Genomic DNA, 23796 nt, shown 5'->3' on the forward strand with positions numbered 1-23796 from the left:
CTAAGACAATGAAGGAATATCATGAAAATGATTGTGTTCTTTGTTTTCTTAGAGGCTTGAATGATAATTACTCTGTTGTTCGCTCTCAGATCCTTCTCATGGATCCCTTGCCTTCTTTACCCAAAATTTTTTCGATGATAATTCAACATGAGCGACAATTACAATCAGGAATTCTTTCTCAACCTCCAGTCATGGCGTCACAAGTTTCTCAATCTAAACCTTCTTTTTCTACCTTCAATGGCAGAGGTAAACCCTCTCCTGCCAATGATTATGGCCGGGGAAGATCTTCATATCAAGGTTCTTAGGCTCGTTATCAAGGTTCTCAGGCTCGTTATCAAGGTTCTCAGGCTCGTTCCTCAGGGGGAAGGTTTGGTGCACCTCGACAATGCACTCACTGTGGCAGGACAAACCACACCATTGATACTTGCTTTCTAATACATGGATTACCACCTGATCTCAAATCCAAAAGAGTCCACAATGTTACAACAGATTCTTCTACAGTAGTTCCTTCTTATAATAATTCTCCGGCACAGTCACATTCCGCAATTTTGGGACTTTCTCAAGAGCAAATTCATGGTTTATTGGCACTTCTTCCTCAATCTAATCCCACAATCCCACATTCTACTAATCTAGTGAGCTCTCATAATGCTTCCACTTCTTCCCAGGCTCAAGGTAATATCTATTCCAAATGGATTCTAGACACAGGTGCTACTGATCATATATCTAATTCTTTGTCTCATTTTATTTCTTATCATAGAATCTCACCAATTACAGTATCACTACCCAACAAGAACTCTTCATTTGCTCATTTTTCTGGCACTGTTTCACTTAGCCCACACCTTACTTTACATAATGTCTTGTTTATTCCTAATTTTTCTGTCAATCTTATTTCGGTCACAAAGTTAACTAAATCTCTATCTTGTAAACTTAACATTTCTGAATTTTCCTGTGAAATACAGGACAAGTCAACCCTGCAGATGATTGGCAAAGCTGAAGAAAGAGATGGCTTGTATGTCATGATAGTTCCTGCACCCACACCCCTTGGTTCACCAGCTGCTATTACTTTTGAGAATTTTATTGCTTGTTCTACAATAAGACATAACTCTATAGATATTTGGCACTATAGACTAGGGCATCCTTCTTTTTCTTGTTATACCAAATTACGCAACATGTATGCCACTTTACCCAATACAAAATACACGCATTGTGATGCTTGTCATTATTCTAAGCAAAGAAAATTACCTTTTCAATTAAGTACTACTGTTTCAAAAGCTCCTTTTGATTTAATTCATGTTGATATTTGGGGGCCCTATAGTACTTCTTCTGTTGATGGTTTCAAATATTTCTTAACTATAGTGGATGATATGTCTAGATACACATGGATTAAATTAATGACAAGTAAATCAGATACAAGATCACAACTTATTGGCTTTGTTTCTTATATAAAAACACAATTTGGCATTGATGTAAAAGCTGTTAGATCAGATAATGGTAATGAGTTTGCAATGACAGATTTTTATAGACAAAAAGGGATACAACATCAATTATCATGTGTTGAAACACCTCAACAAAATGGAGTCGTTGAGAGAAAACATCAACACATTCTCAATGTTGCTAGATCTTTAATGTTTCAATCCCATTTGCCCATAATTTTCTGGTCTTTTGCTGTTTGTTATGCTGTGCAACTCATTAATATTTTACCTTCCAAAGTTTTGACATATTTTTCTCCATCTCAGCTGTTACACAATGTTAAACCTGACATTACTTACTTACGAGTTTTTGGCTCACTTTGCTATGCTTCAACTCTTCAAACTCATAGAACAAAATTTCAACCTCGTGCAAGAAAATGTGTTTTACTGGGTTTTAAAACAGGAGTGAAAGGCTACCTTTTGTTAGATTTCAATTCTAGGGAAATTTTTCTATCAAGGAATGTAGTATTTTATGAAAATATATTTCCTTTTCTTACTAGTGACAAGCACTCACCTCTTAATACACAAAATTCCTTGGATTTTGTCACCAAAATTATTTCACCTCCATCACCTCTTTTCTCAGAAGTTACTGATCAACCCTCTTTACCACTTACATCTCCTCCTTCTATTGTTTTCGACCCTGTTATTTTCTCTTCTCAGCCTGTTTCTGTTGAACCTGTCACTGCTACTCCACAAAGGAAATCAATTAGGCCAAAACATACACCATCTTATCTGCAGGACTATCATTGCAACATGTCATCTACTTCTTCCGCCACTCAGTCATCCACAGGTACCTTATATCCTATCTCTTCATATCTATCATATGATGCATTATCATCTCTTCATAAATCATATGTCCTTAATCTTTCCCAAGTTAGTGAACCTAAAACCTATAACCAAGCCATCAAACATGATTGTTGGAGAAATGCCATGGATCAAGAAATTGCAGCTTTAGAAAATACCAAAACTTGGGTTTTGACTGATCTACCTAATGGAAAGCAACCTATTGGATGTAAATGGGTATACAAAATAAAGAGGCATGCTGATGGGAGTATTGAACGATACAAGGCAAGGCTTGTAGCCAAAGGCTACACACAACAACAAGGTTTAGATTACTTTGAGACTTTTTCACCTGTTGTCAAACTCACAACAGTAAGATTGGTTCTAGCTTTAGCAGCTTCCAAACATTGGCATTTACATCAACTAGATGTAACTAATGCCTTTTTACATGGGGATCTAGATGAAGAAGTATACATGTCTCTTCCTCTTGGTTATAAATCTGAAAAACCAGGACAAGTTTGCAAGTTGTTGAAGTCTTTATATGGACTCAAGCAAGCCTCTAGACAATGGAATTACAAGTTGACAACTACTTTACTTTCTTTGGGCTACACACAATCAAAATCAGATTATTCACTTTTTGTCAAAAGTGATTCTGCTCATATTACCATCTTACTTGTTTATGTAGATGATATAGTTTTGGCAGGTGATGACATCCAGGAAATCCAAACTGTGAAGGCTCTATTGAATGCAAAGTTCAAGATTAAAGACTTAGGCCAACTCAAGTATTTTCTGGGCTTAGAAATTGCAAGATCTCAACAGGGCATTAATTTGTCACAAAGGAAGTATGCTCTAGAGTTACTAGAAGATGCAGGATTGTTGGGGTGTCAACCTGTTTCTACTCCTATACAGCCAGGCACAAAATTTTCCAAGACAGAAGGGAAACCCTATTCAGATGTGCAGGCCTATAGAAGACTTCTTGGCAGGTTACTATATCTAACCAACACAAGACCAGATTTATGTTTCGCTGTTAGTACTCTCAGTCAATTTCTTTCCAATCCTTTGGAAGATCACTATGCAGCAGCAATAAGAATCCTGAGATATATCAAGAACAATCCAGGACAAGGATTATTCTTTCCCTCCAACACAGAACATGCTCTCAAGGCTTTTAGTGATTCTGATTGGGCTGCTTGCCCTGACACTAGAAGGTCTGTGACTGGTTTTAATGTGTTCTATGGTGCATCATTAATTAGCTGGAAATCCAAGAAGCAAGGTACTATATCTAGATCATCAACCGAAGCAGAATATAGAGCTTTAGCTTCCACAACATGTGAAATTCAATGGCTTCTGTATTTGCTCCATGATTTGAAACAACCTCTACCACAACCAGTTTCTCTGTTTTGTGACAATCAATCTGCTATACAAATTGCACAAAATCCAGCCATGCATGAAAGAACAAAGCATATTGAAATTGATTGTCATCTCATAAGAGATAAAGTTCAAGCTGGTGTAATTAAGCTCCTGTCCATTCCTACTTCAGCACAACTTGTAGACATTCATACTAAAGCTTTGCATCCAGCACAATTTCAATCTTTGTTGTCCAAGCTGAGCATTAAGGATATATATGCTGCAGCTTGAGGGGGGATATTGGATTTAATTTATTTTCCGTTCATATCTGTGCATTTATCTTCATATATTTATATTCTATTTTTATATTTATATTCCGTTTATATATTGTTTCAAACAATTATATATATGTAAAATTGTACTCTCTTCTTATGGAATAAGAAATACAATTCCTATCCTTTCTTTTCTCATAACAGCTGTAGTGCATATTAGGTACATTAATGCTTTGCTGGTCCAAGTTATATTTGTGGTTTTGATATTGTAATTAAAAGATTGTGTTAGAATTTTATTATTATGTTAATGATGGTTCACGCTTTGTCGTCAGATCATTAGTTGAGTCATTTATTTTGACAGGTCACATATCTTCTCATAAATAGAGTGTTGTGCTTTCTCTAAGTGACAATACAATCTTGAGCTCTCCCTCTCGCATAGAATACAATCTCGAGCTCTTCTTCTCTCTCAGATCAGCATCTCGAGCTCTTACTCTCACGGAATGACTCTTGAGCTCTCCCTTTTCACAGAATACCTTTCGAGTCTCCCTCTTTCGTTTAAGTTCTTAAGGACATCTACATGCCTAAGAATTTTTTTTTCGTGATCTTTGTCAACATTTTACAACAGGTGACCCCTCTCACCCTCAAATTTTACATTTCTAAAATAAAATTGTTAGTAAGTGCACAAGATTGTGTAACACTCTATCATGCCTGAAATATGTTTGAGAAAATTCCGCAACCAGAAATCCCATGTGCGCTAACTTTCTTTTGTTTTGCATAGTTTTTGAAGGTGCCAAACTTCAACACATAGAGGACCCACTCTTACAAGTTTCTAGTGTGTGCACATGATGTTTTCCTTTCAAGTAAAAAGCATTAAAAAATGGAAGCTTTGACTCAAAGGTCTATATCTAGATGGTCTATTACACCCAGAAGAAGTATAAGCTTTGACTTTGATACTTCCCAGAAGTCTAAGCTTGCTCCTTTGTAGGTTGGTTGTCAACTCTTTTTTGCACATGAAAAGGACATGCTGTCATTTATTTTAAGGTTTTTACCACTACTTTAGGGTTATGGGTGGTTTTGTAGGAGAGACGAATGATAGACAAGTGTAAGATATTTGCAAAAGTAGGTGATGGAGGTAGTGGTTGCTTCAGCTTGCGCAAGGGAAGACCCGATGGTGTGTATGTCTCTTTACTATGATGTATAGCCACGGTTTTGATTCACAAATTTAGTTGCATTGTGATTTTAGAAATTGCGGTGCAGTTGTGGTTGCAATTAGGTAGTAGAGAACTTCTACAAAACTGCAATAGTGTAGCTGTAATAGTAGTTGCAAACCACAATTTAAGAAATGTGGATGGTGTGCAATGCAGTTGATGACAATGATACTTTGATGTCTATTTGTCGTAGGTGGCAATGGTGGGAGAGGTGGTGATGTGATTTAATAACTTTTTGTCAAGTATACCAAATCGTTCAAGTAATACAGTGAAATAAGGGAATTTGAGTGTCGTTCTCCTAAGGGAATTTGAGTCACGTTATTTAATCAAGCTTGTTTATCAAAATCAATTTACTGATGATAACATTTGATTTCAACTTTAGAAAATGACATAAAATTAACAACATGAAAATTTAAGAATATAAAATTGGATAAAAGATCATTGGAATTAGTTTTAGACTACCATTACAGTAACATCCTGAACAACATACGTTTTATATTCAAACATTCACATCAACGTACCTTGATTTAATTCCTTAAAGCAAGTTCTAAAATTATCTATTAAATTATTAATTCCTTAATTAATTTAGCAGATAACTTTGCATTAACTCTAGATGTTAAGAATGACCAAAAGAACATAAGCTATTCCTAGTGTCATTACTTTTAGTTGCTTTTCTTACGTTTATGTTCCAAAAATACTTTCCATTACAAAAGAACGTTTAAATAAAATTATAGTTCTGTATAATCATAAGTAAGTCAAGAAAAGCACAACAACACAAACATATATTGCACACGAAAATTACATTAATGTATAGTCATACAACCAATTCCAATGAACAGAAAAACTAGCCTCTTCTAGACATCTAGAACATATCTTTACAGCAATTCCTTGCAGAAAGCGAAGTCTTGATACCTTGAAGTGTCTACTGATCGTATCCTAAAGTTCTCCAGTATTTTTCGTGGTCTTTTTATGTTAGAAGATAGTTTCTGTCTTTCTGTCACGTCTTTTAAGCCAACATCATTTAATTAATTCGCTGAGCGCACGTGTGTGTATGCGCTGAGCGAATTTCTTAACTGCTGCTCTTCAACTGATGACATTCGCAGAGCGCATAGTGATAGTGCGCTATGCGAATTTCTTCCTTCTAGCATTGCGAATTATGGCTTGCGCTTAGCGAGAATTAACTAACAAGAGTCCAAATAATGCAATCTTTCTTGTACAATGTTTACACAACTTTCTACTTCCTATTACAACTTTTCAATGAGGAACAAAATGAATAATTACAAGATTGAGCTCATTTATAAGTGTAAAAACAACTCTTTTTCAAACTTATCAACTCCCCCAAACTTCAACTATTTCATGCCCTCATGAAATCACAAAAGAAAATAAATATCACAATAGACATTTGACATTTTGATAAAATGACTTTGCACATCTGAAAAAATCACATGCATTCTCAAAGATTTCAAACAAGTATGACATGGTGCATCACTCACAAAATCACTTATGCATAGAATATGAACAACCAGATCAACATTTAGCATTACTCACCACTCAAGTGTTTGTCCTCACATGACAATAGAGTTGTCATAGAACTTCATCAACTTTTACATTTCATTTAATTCACACACTTCATACACCATTGGTTAAGTAAAAAGGTCTTTTTAGGTTATGGCTTGGCTTGGCTAGAAAAAAAATCATGGTTTTTCTTGGATTCAAAGTCACCAGTTAAATAGAGAACATCAGTACATGCTTCAATTCCCAAAGCAGTAGTCAAATACCAATATATATCACTTATTCCATACCATTTTCTTTCACAGTTCAACCTTCTTTTTCAGTTCAAGCACCCTTTTTATCAATCCGTTTTTTTTTATGATTTTTTTTCCCCCAAACTTGAATTTAACCTTAACCTCAATTAAAGCATAATACATGTTCTCTTCTATGGTGTAAGGTAGTATAACATTTGGTCTCAATCTCCACTAGCTCTCCTGGTGCTGGTGACTAGGCTGTGTCCATCTAGGATCAAACTCTTCTTCCTCCTCATCACCATCACTTGCCATCATGTCCTCCTCCTGCTCTGGCTCCTGCTCTACTAGGTAAGCACTCCCCCACCTAGACTATGGCCTACCCTCAGGCCATGGAATATGGGCCGCAAACTAGGCTCCAGTTATCAGTGAATCGTCGAGGAAGTTAGGTAGGCCAAGTGAAAGGTTATACATGTTGTCCTGTAAGGACACTTGGCGTTGCCTCATACTGTTACACCAGTCACGGATATCGTCCTGTCAAGCAAGACTCTAACGCATGTAGTCGGTGAACATGTCTGTTGAAGTAACTGAGAGGGCTGAAGGAGGTTTGGCTGCTATAGTATTTCTACGTGGACGGGGAACTGGAGGAGGGGCATGCATAGTTGAAAACTCCGCCCTGTTAGTGTAATTTCGGTCAAAGAACTTTTTGTTGAGGGCGGGCTGTAATTTAAGGGTGATATCAAACACCCCAACTACTCCACTACTTTTACACAAAGCTATCACCAAAGCTGGAAACCCAAGCTTGCAAGAATCAACATCAGCAATAAGAGCCATCTCCTGAGAAATATATGCTCCAACATCAATATCAATGCTTGTGATTATACCATATACTATGTACGAGCATTCCAGGTTGATATTTGAAGTGTGAGAATTGGGGCTGATGTTAGTGAAAGAGAAGGTGCTCCATATTGTTGCCAAAGAATTCAAATGTTTCCTTAAGATTCGTACTGGTGTCCCACTGATGCCCAATTGATATCCATAGCCAGGTAAGAACAAGGTGGCAACAATAAGAACATGATCAGGATGACTGGACATAAAAGTGCCTAGAGGGCACTGCTGAAAGGTAAGTGTATGCAGCATCTTGTTCAGAGATCGTCTGTCAAAGCGAATGATAACAGTTGAAAAACTGTTATTTTCATGCTTAAAATTGATACTAAAAGCAACCTTTAACACTTAGAAACTAACTTGAAATCATGCTTTTGGTTATATTTTTAGAAATAAGAGAGCTGGACATGTTTATGCTTGATTTCAGTGTTTTTATGCAGGTTTTAAGGTGAATTTGGTGAAAGAAGTGAAGAAGGATAGAGATGGAATCAGAAAAGACATCAAAAAGTGCAAAAAGGAGAAGCCGCAACTGCCGCTGAGCGGCAGTTTACCGCTGAGCGGCACTCAGGCAGTCATGTTGGCTCTGCTGAGGGGTGAAAAGGCCGCTGAGGGGAGAAAAACAACTCACGCACTTACTATTGAGCTGTAGTTTACCGCTAAGCGGCACTATTTTGGGCTTGGGCCTAATTTTCTGTAATTTTAGAATAGTATATAAGCTTTAGGACGTCCTAGGGTTTGTATCTTTGGCTAAGACGAAGCAAACACTCTTTTTTCCACCCCTTGAAGGAAGATCTTGGATGCTCAGGCTACCTCCTCCTCTTTCTAGGGTTCTATCTTTCTTTCATTCATTATTGTTCATCTAGTTTCATCATGAATGTGGTGAACTAAACCTTGTATTGTTGTTGGGGAATCAATGTAGTCTTGTGAAACTCTCATATATGGAATTTGTGTTTTAAAGTCTTATATTAAGATATATGCTTTCTTTCATCTTTAGCTAGGGTTTTTCCTCTTTGCTTATTGCTTGCTTTGTTTAACTCATTCATTGCCATGATTATTGATTTTGTCGATACGGGAACGTACGGGGAAGTCTAGATCCGGGGAATTTCTCCCAATAGCATATTGGTTGCCTTTAAGCTCCTGCACTTTAAGAACTAATTACTAGGAATGCTAGGAATTGTATGAACTCGTAATTAAGGATAGGCCTTCTTGCAAGGTGATTTAGAGAGTGACATTAGCATTGATGATAAGAATGATGAATTCCTAAAAGTATATGAGAGTGGATAAGATGAAATTGATAACCCCAACAACATACTCATCCATCTAATTCATTGAAGTGTTTGTATTCTGTTTTTCTCCATTGATCAAATTCATGCATACATATTTAATTATTGTCTCTTGCATTTAAACCTACAATCAATTTGTTCTTAAGTCTTAAATAATCAACAAATCATATAGCTAAACTAGGCCGTGAGTCCTTTGGGAAAACGATACTTGGTCTTACCTTGTTTTATTACTTGATACGATTCGGTCACACTTACCGATTGTTAAACAAGTTTTGTGGCGCCGTTTTTCGGTGTTCATAAATTTGTCATCAGTGAACCAGATTTCCCCTTACCTTGGAGACTCTCGGCCGAGATTGAGAGTGGTTGGGTTCCCAGGAATTTGCATAAAACTCTTTTACCAAGAGCTCATCAATTTCATCAAGGAGGTTGGCTAAGACACAATGCCATTTTCTCCTCTCAAGTTCTTGTTGAATGTGGTCATATTCACTTGGTCTCAACTTCACTCGCCTCTCAGGTAATAGTGCTCGACCCATGATGTTTTGATTAAATCTGTCTGAAGTCGCCTCTGAAACAGAGCGATCCTGATCATAGTTCAGAACCATGTTTTCCTCTTGGGCGTTTGCAGGTTGGGATCTAGAAGAAGACCCTCTGGTGGTCTTCCTCTTCTTCTCTTGAGTGGTCTTAGGAGGAGCCATATCTGCAAGAAAAAGCTACACAGAAGCATGGAACACAGTTTAATCAGTTAAGCAATCAACAATGCATAAATGTTTCCATATGGATTCGTTATGCGCAAAGTTGCACTGAGCGAATTGGAAGGCGCAGTGGCTATTGTCAACAACAATTCGCTATGCACACAGTTGCGCTGAGGGAATTTACAGATATCAGAAATCATGTTGCAGAGCTAATGATTCGCTGTGCGAAACTTTCACATAGTGAATGTGACCTAACAGTGAATGACGCTATGTGAGCAACTCGCTTTGCGCCTCATAAACAATATCATATGGATCAGTATAGACATTCACTAGTCAAGTTTGGTGAATGTAAAGGTAAAATATGTAAACATCTTTTCAAAAGAATAAACCTTTCACTATGCGAATCAATCCTAGACCAGCGAAATGAACTACTCCTTTGACATTTACAGACCACAAATGCTGTTCAGATGGACAGAGCATGCACAATTTACACCTAAACCATGGAATTTCTATTTAATTGGCTACGAAACATAAAACAGAGGAAGACAAACTTACCTAAAAGTAAGCATTTTGAAGCAATAAAGAATGGAGTGCAAAGACACAAGAGTGAGCACATTGGAGTTTGGCTGTGCTAGGAATGGAAAACTAAGAAAGAATCTGGGAGCAATGGGAGAAGAAGAACTGGTAGCGCTGTGCGAAATTGAAGGGAGAGCACGGTTAAGGTAAAAAAAATGAATGAGGAGTGATAAAATTTAAAAAAAAGAAGGAAGTTAAAATTTGAAAAATGAGTAGTTTCGCTAAGTGCACCAGTCCTGTGTGCTGTGCGAAACAACTCGTATTAAATGTCCTTCTTCTTTTTCTGAACTTTTTTTCGAATATTGTATTATTTTTTGAATATTGGGGTCAGTCGTTGAGCGCACGTCAGTTGTGCGCTGAGCGAATGACCATTTTTAATTTTTTAATGTTTATTTTTTTGACCACTTTTCATTTTTTTAATATTATTCTTCCAACTACTGTCGCTGAGGGCACCTCTACTGTGCGTATAGCGAGACTAGTAAAACAGAACCACCTCTCACATTTTTGCTCGCTCTGCGCAAGGCTTCGCACAACGAAACTTTTGAGACAGTGGGACTCCCCAAACTTTTGGTCGCTCAGTGCAAGGTGTGCGTTGTGCGAATTAGTGGCTCATTTTCTCACAGTTTGCTGCAGTGATTTTGCTCGCTCCGCGTTTCCAATACGCTATGCGAATAACATTACAGAGAGAAACTAGAAGTTTGAATCGCTTAGCACTAGTGGTGCGCTATGCGAATGTCATTACAGAGACCAATCACCATTTTCTCACGCTTAGCGCATGGATTGTGCTGTGCGATCAAAACACTGTTGCCTGAAGTACTCATGTTGTTGAGCGCATCACAGATGTGCGCTGAGCGACTAGAGCGTCACAGAATCACACTCAGGCTTCTTTAACACTTCCTCTTCACACTCAAACTCAACAATACAAAAACAAAAACAAATAAACACGTAGAGAAACATACATTTTCTAGGGTGCCTCCTAGCAACCGCTTCTTTATCGTCACTAGCCTGACCTAAAAAATTCACGGTTCAGATAAATGAATAATTGTGGTGAGGTGTTCAACCTCACCACCCAAATAATGTTTCAATCTTTGACCATTCACAATCCAGCTTCTATTTTGATCCTCATAATTTGGATCCATCAATTCTACAACACCATAAGGCTTGACTGCCTTAATAGCAAAAGGACCAGACCATTTAGATTTTAACTTACCTGGAAACAATTTGAATTTGGAATTGAACAACAATACCTGTTGTCTAGATTGAAACTCTCTCTTGATCAACTTCTTGTCATGGTACATCTTAACCCTTTTTTTATATCTTTTTGATGAATCATATGCAGTCAACCTCATTTCCTCCAACTCTTGCAATTGAAGCTTTCTTTTACCTGCACAAAGAGAACAATCAAAGTTAAAGAATTTTAATGCCCAATATGCCTTATGTTCCATCTCAATCGGGAGAGACAACCTATCTACAAAAATTAAAAACAATGGATATATACAAATAATGGAACAAAATTGAAATTGATAAACAATAAAACAATTGAAATAACAATAACAATCAAATTCTCCGGTAATGATGCCAAAAACTTGATACCTTTTTGGCAAGTATACCAAATCGTTAATGAAATAAGTTTAGAGTATCGTTTTCCAAAGGAAATTTGAGTCACGTTATTTAATCAAGCTTGTTTATCAAAATCAATTTAGTGATGATAACATTTGATTTCAACTTTGGAAAATGGCATAAAATTAAGAACGTAAAAATTTAAAAATGTAAAATTATATAAAAGATCATTGGAATTGGTCTTAGTCTACCATTACAGTAACATCCTGAACAACATACGTTATATATTCAAGCATTCACATCAACGTATCATGATTTAATTCCTTAAAGCAAGTTCTAAAATTATCTTTTAAATTATTAATCCCTTAATTAATTTAACAGATAACTTTGCATTAACTCCAGATGTTAAGAATGACCAAAAGAAAATCAGCTATTCCTAGCGTCATTACTTTTAGTTGTTTTTCTTACGTTTATGTTCCAAACATACTTCCCAATACAAAAGAACGTTTAAATAAAATTATAGTTCCGTATAATCATAAGCAAGTTAAGAAAAGCACAACAACACAGACATATATTGCACAGGAAAATTACATTAATGTATAGTCATAAAACCAATTCCAATGAATGGAAAAACTAGCCTCTCCTAGACATCTAAAACATACTCTTTACAGCAATTCCTTGCAGAAAGCGAAGTCTTGATGCCTTGAAATGTCTGCTCATCGTCTCCTGAGGTTCTCCAGTATTTTTCGTGCTTTGTTTGTGTCAGAAGATAGTTTCTCTCTTTCTGTCACGTCTTTTAAGCCAACATTTAATTAATTCGCTCAGCACACAAGTGTGCAAGCGTTGAGCGAATTTCTCAACTATTGCTCTTCAACTGATGACATTGGCATAACGCATAGTGATAGTGCGTTGTGCGAATTTCTTCCTCGTAGATATGCGAATTATGGCTTGCGCTTAGCGAGAATTGACTGACAACAGTCCAAATAATGCAATCAAAGGTTTAGCTAAATGAAATGCACGTAGAAACCCAACAAAGGTTTAGCTAAATGAAACACGCTCCTAGGTATCACGGAGACTTAAAAGATAAAAGTCAATCAAGCAAAGGAAAGTAAAGTAATGCAAATGGAAAGTAGAATGAGAGATGACCCTAAGTGAAAGTGCAAGTGACACTTGGAGCCCTTGACACACTTTCACACTAAGATGCGGAAACTAGACTATTACAATGTTCAAAGGTGCACTTGGAATTGCTTGAAAAGAATTTTCCCAAGGCTCTTAAGTTTCAAATGTAAAAAGTAATTAAACTACAAAGGTTGCGTGATACAATGATTCAAAAAAATACATGAAAATGTGTTTATAATAGAACAAAGAACATAAAAGGAACCTAGGATAGGCTCTAGAGCAGATTAAACAATCAAGAAAAATAAAAAGCACAGATCAAAACAAAGTGCAGTAAAACTGTTTGATAAAAAAGTGAAACTGTTTGATAAAATGCCCAAATGAAGTGCAGATTTTGTGTTTTCTGATCTTTGGCCTTTCAAAACTGGATTGCATGGTTTTAATGGCTTTTTATGATTGCATTACAGTGTATTAATCATGTCATTTCGTTTGGAAACACTACACCAGCTTTTGCCAATCCAGAATTGAAAATCTAAGTATGGACAATATCAAACAGCACCAAAAAGCGAATTTTGCACCAGAAAATAGATTGGAAAATGGTGCTTGTAGTGGCAAAAATGAATGGCAGTGTGTCTAAGGCTTAATTGACACCTCAAACAAGTTTATATCATCAAATTGGATTTGTGTAAACACTTAAACAACAAAGGAAAAGACTACACCAGAAAATCAGTGGTCCACTTCCAATTTCAAGCAAATTTGATGGTTTGGATGGTGATTTTGCATATATGCTCAAAACTGACCAAATGAACAGTGCATACAAGTTTAAAATGGTAAAATAAACTTTCTCAAATGGTAAGAATGCACCAAAACAATCAGATTCATCAAAACACAGTTGCAGTTGTTAAAAGTGTAGAAAAATGCAGTAAAAATTGTTGCAGAATTGAGAAAGCAGTGGATTGAAAGCTGACTGGTTCAATTAAAAACTCAAAGAAATCCTAAATGTCTAGATCTAGCTGCAGAAAATTAGCTAGGAGATATTAAAGGACCTAAGACCAAACTAAGTGATGAGTCACCATTTTTTACTATACACTTAGCTTCCCGCACCATACTTTGTTAGTGAATTGTGCTTAATTATCAATTATTGTCTCATTTTCACTATTTGGGCTTAATTTCAAGACTAATTATTATTTTAATTAATTTGAATTATTTGGGCTTAATTCTTTCAATTATTATTTTGCAGGACAATCAATGTTTGAAAGGTAGAGAACTTATTGCACACAATAGCTTGACCGAACGGTCTGTGCTTGACTGAACGGTATGTGCTTGACTGAACGGTCTGTTCTTGACCGAACGGTCTGTGCTTGACTGAACGGTCTATTCTTGACCCAACGGTCTGTGCTTGACTGAACGGTCTGTTCTTGATCGAACGGTCTGTAGAAGCCGAGCTCTACTGAACCGAACGGTCTCTGACAATTCGTGCACCGAGCGGTCATAGAGAGCGAACCTGCCGAACACTGATTGAACCGAACGTCTTGACCAAGCGCCTTGAATCGAATAGACGAACGTCTTGACCAAGTGCCTTGAATGACCGAACGGTCAGATGCAGTGGTCAGCTGCAGGATCAAATGCAGTGTTAGAAGCATACTCTGGGATTTCAAGAGGGTTGATAGTATAGTTTAATTTCGTTTTAGAATGTCAATGGGTCAAACTTTAGGACTTTGGGCCCAATTTTAGGTCATTTTGTGGGACAGACCCTCTAGAAGGGCATTTTGGTCTTTTGGTTTGTATAAAACCCTAAAAGCAAAATTCACTAGAAGTCTCCCGCCGCCACTTAGTTCTGGGGAGCATCTTCCCCTCTGGGGAGGTTTCGGTTCTGTTTCTTTTTCCTTTCCATGTATTCAATCTTGTTTACAATGCAAATTAAGAGTTGAAATCATTGCTGCATCCACTTTTCATTTTCATTTTACTATTCATTGTCTTCTTTACTGTTGCATTTTATTGTTCATCATCTCTTTCCTTGCTGGTGCGTTTTACTATTATGCGAGTTACTGTTCATCTAATTTGCAAGCATTGTTTCCATTCACGTTTTGCGTTTCTGGATTTGCGTTTTATGTTTACGTTCATTTGGTGCATTTACATTTAGCTGCATTTACATTTTCTGCATTCTGTGCGTTTACTGTTCCAGCATTCTGTTTCTGCAGTTTTGTTTCCGCTGCGCTACTTTTTGATTTTGCACATTTACTGTTTATGCAATTTTTATAGACCGTTCGGTTTTAAATTAATACAATTCGGTCTCTAACATGCTTCATTGTTAGAGACCGTTCGGCCTTTTCCTTTGCTGTTTAAGTTGCTTTTACCGTTCGGTTTCCAAATTTCCTGCACTTCCATTTCCTTTCTTTACGGACCGTTCGATCTCCGCTTTACAACCATTCGGTCTCATTTTAAAATCGTTTGGTCTTCATGCTTCCCACTTATCTTTCAGCGTTTTTAATTAAGTCTCTTGTGTTTAATTTCATGCTTTAATTTAGTTCATTTCTAGTCACAAAAACACTTTCAACCCCTCCCCCCACTGCGTGTTTGACCTAAGTCCTGAACCACATTTGGTCCTTGAGAAACGACCTAGGAGTCACTTCGTAATCTATACTGCATTCTTATTTGCACATCAAACTTGTATGGGCCGCGACAGCCCCATCACTAAGACTACAAGCACGGTGCAAAACTTGATGGAGAAACGTGACAGTGTTTTGAAACCAGATTTCAAGCAACTCAACTGCTCATTTTTCAATTCTGATGCCAAATGATGGAAGCAGCTCCAATCTTTAAGACTGAGGAGCTCCTCGAACCAGAAGGTGGCAGCAGAATGAAGAGATGGATGGTGGAAACAATGCACGGTAGGTGTTTGATGAATTGTTTTGTGAAGTATGGAGGTGCGTGTGAAGTTTCTCCAGCTCAGGAGGCCTTCCAAGAGGGAAGGAAGCTAGAGGAAGATGGTGCTAAAGTGGCACAAGCAAGTGAACTCGAAGTCAGAGTGGCTAGAAGAAAATCAACAACATTTCTCTATTACATTCAAGTTGAATTTACAAAGAGGTGAGTCTCTCTTTTATAGAAGAAGAGACGACTCTGAAGTGCCTAGCAAGCTACGAAAATGGCAAGATACATGTGCTGGAAATGCTGGCAAGCATGATTTACACGTTCCATACAAGAAAAGCATTTAAAACGTGCTTAAAAATTGACCGTTGGTGAGTGGCAGCGTTTGTTTGGTTGGCTTCCTTTCTTTGCTTCCTTTGCTTTCCTTAGCTCACCAAGCTTCTTTGGTTGATTGGTGATGGTTTCCAAGCCTTATTTTTGTCCTACAAAACAATGTAAATGTATTTAGTAAAGTAAACATTCTAAGACTTAGAAATAAAAGATCCTTTTGTTTAAAAGTCCTTATTCAACTTTCCTTTCTTAGTCTTAGTGTTAAGTTGATACTTCTTTGGATGGAAAGTCCCTAAAAAAGTTGCCATCAAAGACGGTTTGTCCAATCGACTATCCTTGATAATTGCAAATAAGATTGACGAGGAGGGTGCAAGTGAAGTATGTAAGGACTTAAAGAGAAGGGTACAGGGTGTCCCCATCTTTCCTGTATGTGCTGTTTTGGGGAAGGCATAGCAGAGCTTAAAGCTGGTCTTAAAATGCTTGTCAATGCTGAAACATCATATAAACTTTGCCTAGATCAAATTTTTCTTGCTTAGATTATTGATAACTTCTCTTACTTGTAATGGAAAGTCTTTTATTTTTTTGAAATTTCTTGTAATTGTAAGTCAAGAAGTCGGAAAATGTGATCCATACATGGTACCGAGTAATCGGACCCTTTCTCCTTTTTAGTTTTATACCCTGATAGAGGGCTTTTAGTTGTAGAAGCGTCCTTAAATAAAACTAAATATCCCCGTGGTATGAATCCATGGAACAGTACATTTTAATTTAGCACATTGAGTAATATTTTTCACAGAACAAGAATTGGGAGATTGTGATGTGTGAAAATGGAAAACAGAAAATACGAAAGCATTAAAACTAGAATGAAAATTTCTCTTGAAACCAAAACTAATTCAAGGCCGATTTACTTACGAAAGCAATAATCAAAATAAAGTCCAGCAAACATGAAATATAAAGATGAGTAATAAAACAAAAACAGGAAGAATAGAAATTGAAACTGAACATGACAAGAATTAAAATCACCTCGAGCATAACATCAACCGGATCGAGTTTAAAATTATCCATGCCGAGCTCCTAATATCTGGCCGAGGAAGTCTTTTCAACTCCTAAGAGCTTGGCATAGAGCTCGGTGGTGTGTATAGCTGTCTTTGGAGGAGTCTCGTGTGTATAGCTGTCTTTGGTTTACTAATCTATGTTTAAATTGTTTTACATCTTATTTAGTCTCTATTATGAATCTATGAAGCTCATTGTGTGCATTATGTGAGTTTATGTAGAGTCTCTTTTAGAGTTGCATGCTATTTAATTGTATGTGTAAGGGGTGCTGAGCCTTGTCTTTGATTCCGTGAATATGATGCTGTGATTATATAATTGGGTGGCTTTTCTTTCTTATGGCTGTATGCTGAATGCAATTAACGTGCATTGTGATTGGAAGAAGATTTTGGCTATGATTGGTTATATATGTATGCGACGTTCACTGTTTTATTGGTCTGCGTTGGAGTTTGTCTGGTGCAATACATAAATTGGTTACCATATCACTTTACTCAGGTACGAAACCTTTCTACTAGTACAAGAGATTAGGATTTTCTGAAGGGTTGTAGCAATTTAATACTACTGGATATTCTGGTTCAGAAGAAATAATTGTTGTAATAATGTTAGATTATTGCAAAAGAAAAACGTTGGATTGCATCGTTCAAAATTTTAATTGCCAATAACGTTTAAATTCATTTTATTAATTGCTCCAACAGTAAAATATTTAATAACTTTTATTATCTTTTATTGATTTTATTCTTTCCTAGCTCTATAAATAAAGAGTTTTTCCCCATTCCAAAAACACACCAAAAGTCGTCTTCTCTCCTTCTCCTTACTTCTTTTCCTCTTCTAAAATTATTGAGTTTACTTTATACTCTTAATAGAGATCCTTGCTAATTCTGAGATCCTCATAGATAGTCTGGGAAGTTCCTGTTGTATCCTGGGAAGTTCCTATTGTATCCTGGGGGACTTGCGCAATACACCGCGGATAAGTCTTTAAAGATAGTGAATCTACACGCCTCATGAAATACTACTCGTGATTTTGTCAGCTTTTAGACAACCATCTTAAGGACTTATGGCTAACATCAACAACTCATTCCCGGAGGATCAAAACTTTGTTTTTAGAACTCAGACGGTATTTGCGAAACCCATAACTCCAGAGGCTGCCAAGGTGCTTGCAGCAACGATGACTTCTGATCGCATTTGTAAGGACCACGGATGAGGACGAAGAAGATGAGGTACTTGAGTAAATTTTCGTATATTTTACCCACAAAGAGAAAAGCACAACTAGGTATTTTCTCATTTACCAATCTTAAATATTTTAAAATTGTGGGGGTGTAGGTAATTTTACTTAATTACTCGAAAAATAAATTTTGGCTTTCACCTAATGATATTGATAGTATTCTAAATTTGAAAATGGTGATTGTGTCATTATATGTTTGTATGTGGATGACATGTTAAATTTTGGTACACGAAATGAGATTGTCGCTAGAACTAAATTGTTTCTAGGATCAAACTTTGACATGAAAGACATGAGTGAAGCCAATGTGATTTTAGGTATTAGAATCATAAGGATAAGAGATAGTATATTACTATCACAAGAACAATACGTTGAGAAAGTTCTAAAGAAGTTTGGGTTTTATGACCTAAAACCAGTGAGTATCCCTTATGATGCTAAATCTAAATTAATGAAAAATATAGGAGAATCATTATCTCAGCCTTAGTATGCTCAGATAATTGGGAGCTTACTCCACTTGATGAGTTTTTCTAGACCTGATATTGCTTATGCAGTAGGGATTGAGTAGGTACACTCAATGTCCAAATCAAGAACATTGGGATGCACTTTCCAGGCTTATAAGATACGTAAGAGGTTCAATGGATTACATCACTGAATATAGTGGATTTCCCGCTGTACTAGAAGGGTACAGTGATGTTAACTGGATCTTTGATTCAGATGAGACAAAATCCACTAGTGGTTTGGTATTCACAATTGGGGGTGGTGCGATTACATGGAGATCAGCTAGACAAACAATTAAGATCAACAATGAAATATGAGTTTGTCGCGCTTGAGATGGCTGATAGTGAGGCTGAGTGGTTGAAAAACTTCTTAGCAAACATTCCACTAGGAATGAAACCAACCCTATTGGTGTCAATACACTGTGATTGCTAATCGACAATAGCTATAGCTAAAAACAAGAATTACAATGGAAAGAATAGACATATACAATTAGGCACAATTTGGTGAAGCAACTGTTAAAGAGTGAAACTATTTCCATTGATTATGTGAAGTTAGAACATAATCTAGCAGATCCTCTGACAAAACTCATGGGAAGACAAATGATATTAGAAACATCAAGGGGAATGAGACTTAAGCCACTTGCAAACAAACAAGTGATGGTAACCCAACCTTTTGTGATTGGAGATCCCATGAATAAGGTTCATATGAGTAAAAACAAGTCACTTGTTAGTTCTGATAGCACTAAATTGATTTTAATCAATTATGTCCATTCCTATGATGTGTGTGAAAGTGCTAGAGACTGTATTATTGAGATGCTAAACTTTGTTATTAAAATTCTATGTGGTGAAAGAATTTTATTTTAAACAAAGTTTTCAATGATTTTCATATCCCTTATGGGTGGTGTATGATTTGCAACATACACTTGATGAAATCAACTATATGAGTGTCGAGTGGGGCCGCTTGCATGAGATCTTGGCATGATCTTTAGAGCACTCATGAATACCGGGCACGCGCATGGCCTAGTAAGCGCAACACAGCGATAACATCAAGGATTGTGGGGGTGTATTGTGATTGATAAACCTCTAACACACGTCAAGTGTCTTTGGTTCATATAACTTGCTATACCAACTACACTGTGTGTTAAGTATTTCAATCTAAGACTGATTCATATAGCTTACTATACCAGGTAACCTTTTATTTCAACTTTCTTTTGCAATAAGTGGGGGATTGTTGTAATAATGTTAGATTATTGTAAAAGAAAAACATTGGATTGCAACGTTCAAAACTTTAATTGCCAATAACGTTTAAATTCATTTTATTAAGTACTCCAACGGTAAAATATTTAATGGCTTTTATTGTCTTTTTTTATTATTTCCTAGCTCTATAAATAGAGAGTTTTTTCCCCATTCCAAAATTACAACAAAAGCAGTCTTCTCTCCTTCTCCTTACTTCTTTTCCTCTTTTAAAATTATTCTGGGTTTATTTTATACTATTTTTAGAGATCCTTGTTAGTTCTGAGATCCTCATAGCTTTTCTGGGAAGTTCCTGTTATATCTTGGGGAACTTGCACAATACACCGCGGATAAGTCCTTAAGGACAGTGAATCTACACGCATCAGGAAATACTGCTGGTGATTTTGTCAGCTTTTAGACAACAATAATTCTCTGTTGTTTTAGTGCATAGTTGTTAGTGGGAATGTAGACTATTTTTTTTGGGTTGACTAAACCTGTAGGCAGGTTATATTTCCGCACAGAGGATAAGGAGGGTTACAAGCAGAATAAGAATTTAAATTGGTTCCCTAAGAGCATTGGATTATTTAACTGGATAAGGTGCATTGTTTTATGGTTGTTGGAGAGTTGCACATGTTATTGTTTATAATTCAGAGAACCGCACCAGTATTTGAGATTTTGGTACAGGAACGTGGATGGTTCAGTGTACTTGGAACTATAGTTAAGTCTATAATATTGACGTTGTAGGGTTATATTGCAGTGTTACATCTGGTTATAAGTTGTTTATGAGTTTGGTAGCAGTAGAAATCAGTCTTGTATGTGATTGGTACCTTTTATTTAAGAAATCTGATGTCAAGTACCTTGAAAGGCCGTGAGGGTTTATAAGTGCTGGAATTAATCTGTTATTGTGATACTGCTAACTGAAACTGAGTAGCTGCAATGATCACTTGGATTATATAATGATAAGCCAGAGATAAGGTTTGGACAGCTGGTGTATGAGATATTATGAGAATTCTGGTTAGAAATAGGTGGAGCTTAAAGTTTGATCATGATGCTTTATATGTGTTTTGGTGTGTATGGTTTGATTTGAGTGATTAGGCATAGATCAAGTTGCTATGAGTGCAGAATATATGTGTGTGTGTATATATACACACTGGTTTTGGAAGCTTAAGTTTATGGAGTTTTAATTAAAAGTGGTGTATAGTTCTAGACCTGGTTCAGCAAAGGTTACAGAGTATTGGTGTAAAGCTGGAAATTTATAGGTTGTTAACGATGTGAGTCTTGAGAGCTTGCTGAAACCAGATTTGTGGAACCAAATTTGTGAAACCAGATTTGCTTGCAGGATTATGGTGCAGCATCTGACTCAGTGACTCTTTGCTTGACAGTTTAGTATGTAACTTGTTGGTCTATTTTATGTGTTCGAGTGTGAAAACTTTTTTAAGAGCTTGGTTATATGTAGGTGTAGTTTTAAAAAGTGTTGTCTACTAGCTACTAGAACTGTTTTATTGGTGCTTAAATAAATTTTCAGAATATGTTTTTAAAACTTTCATTAAAGTTTAACTTGCTATGTGAATGAATCATGTATTATGAGTTGTCTCCGTACTTTTGACTGGTAAAGTATGGTTGTTTGATGATTGGAATGAAGATGTTGGGCTGAATCTTATGTTGACCTAACCTTATTGAGGTTATGAGTGGTAAGTTTATATGCTTGGACAAGTTGAACTTATTGTTTGAAAGTGATTCTTATACGGTAAGAATATGCATTGTTTATGAATTTGTGCATGGTGCATGTCTTATTGTTGAGTGCAATTTTGGAGAATGAAAATGGTGTGTATGACCCAAGAAAATTAGATTTAAAATAATAAAAAATTGTAAAGTTAACAAAATTGATGTATAGCTCAGTTAGTGGAATTACTATGTTACGGGATATATGAACTTTTGAATATGCAATGATAGGTTTATATTTGAGACGATTTAAGTGTAAATGTCACTTTTATCCTCAACAATTTCCATAATTTTACCTTGTCAGTTACACCATAGAAGGCTGTAAACGATTTCACTTCGTATGTATTCGATTCTAGAAAGGTATATCACATTAAAATAATACTAAACAGACTAAAACAGATAGTTTTTCTAATATAGAAATAAAAATATAGTTTGTTTGCAAATATAAAAAATAAACGAGTAATTAAATGTAAAAAACAAATTTAAAATAAGATAACAAAATAGATATACATGAAGTCACTGGTTTCCTTCACGGGTGAAATGAAGGATTGTTAGGGTCTATCCTTGCCCTATTTGTAAGGTTACATCATGTGATCCAAATTAACTTTCTATTTAATCACTTTTTCTGTATGCACTTTTTGTACATTTATTTTATACTTTGCATATTCTTTTATTTCTCCTGTGGTCGTGCTTATTTAAACATCCAACGTCAGTGTGAGAATTTTACTTACGTTTGACAGACCTTTAAACTATTTAAGCGTTTAATTTTGAAAGAAAGATACTCAATAGTATGAAATGAGAATTCAGAACTTTCCTTCCTGTCAATTTATCTTAATTTTCTTATGCTTAATAAAAATATGATGTATCTAATTGGATTAAGAAGGATATGAGTATATTTTTTTTAAAAAGTTGTTAAAAACTTTTGGTTTTCTAATATAAAATGTGTGGATTGAGAGAATTTAAACTAATTCGATGGTGTGTTAGTAGTTAAATTTTCTTTTTTAAAAAGTTGTTGTATGACGGTTTATTTATTGATTTAAATGTTCAGAAAATAATGAAAGTAATGTATTTTTTTATGAGAATAAGATTGAATTTTATTTTTTTTCATTTGTTTTTTTAATATTTTATTATTATTCGGTTCTAAGAATGGTTGAATAGAGTATTTTTTAAGATTTGTAATTTTTCCTTTTAGTCTTTTAAATTGAAGGTTTCTTTTTATTGAAGGATAAATAGATTTCATAATTCAATTATTTTTACTTATATTATTTTTTAAATTAAGAAATCAGAATAAATCTAAAAAATATATCAATAATATTATATTTGATTTTTTATGCTAAAAACTTCAACATTCAAACTAGGTAGTTTCATTTATTGAATTAATATAATAAGTTTAATCTATTATTTGGCTTAAAGTGTATATTGACGGTGCAGTTAATGATTGTCATAGTTAGTTATGTGTTAGTGTTAGTGATTTTAAAAGAAGTTGAAGGAAATATGTGAGTAATTTTTCATTTTTTTCAAAGATGCAAAGTTCTATTTATGTTGTTTATTGAGACCAATTATGTTTTGAAACAGAGTGAGGCTTTTTAGATTTTGATTGAAGAGTAATTATACTTTAATATGTTATGGTTTTCCAGATTAATAAGTGGTCTTTTAAAGTTTTAGATAAAGATGTCTAGAAAGACGACGTTGGTTTTTTTTTAAGTAATTCCCATGTTTTTTATGAGTAAAATAATTATTTTATAAAGTAATTAAATTTTAATTTTATTTATAAAAAATAATAAAAATGATTTAATTTTTTATTTTTTAAGTATTTATTTAGATATTTTTTCATAATAGGTATGTTCTGTTTATGTTTTGTAGAGTGTGATTTTTATTGTAAATTTTAAATTTGTAATTTTTTATGCTTTATTTTTGTTTAGTTTTTTTTTATTTATTTTTTGTTATAATAAA

General features: G+C 35.4%; 1 protein-coding gene across 1 annotated transcript; it reads left to right on the forward strand.

The window, feature by feature from the left end:
* The first annotated feature begins 8 nt into the window (after positions 1 to 8).
* On the forward strand, positions 9 to 3884 carry LOC148202198 (uncharacterized). Its single transcript, XM_088109554.1, has 7 exons — positions 9 to 246; positions 340 to 672; positions 775 to 854; positions 960 to 1171; positions 1970 to 2765; positions 3159 to 3519; positions 3637 to 3884. Exons 1-7 carry the CDS (start codon positions 9 to 11, stop codon positions 3882 to 3884), a joined length of 2268 nt encoding a protein of 755 aa, XP_087965680.1.
* The last annotated feature ends 19912 nt before the right edge of the window (positions 3885 to 23796 follow it).

Source organism: Vigna umbellata, chromosome 3 (assembly GCF_029865625.1).
Source record: "Vigna umbellata cultivar VRB3 chromosome 3, Vumbellata_1.0, whole genome shotgun sequence".
In the NCBI taxonomy this organism is placed as follows: Eukaryota; Viridiplantae; Streptophyta; class Magnoliopsida; order Fabales; family Fabaceae; genus Vigna; species Vigna umbellata.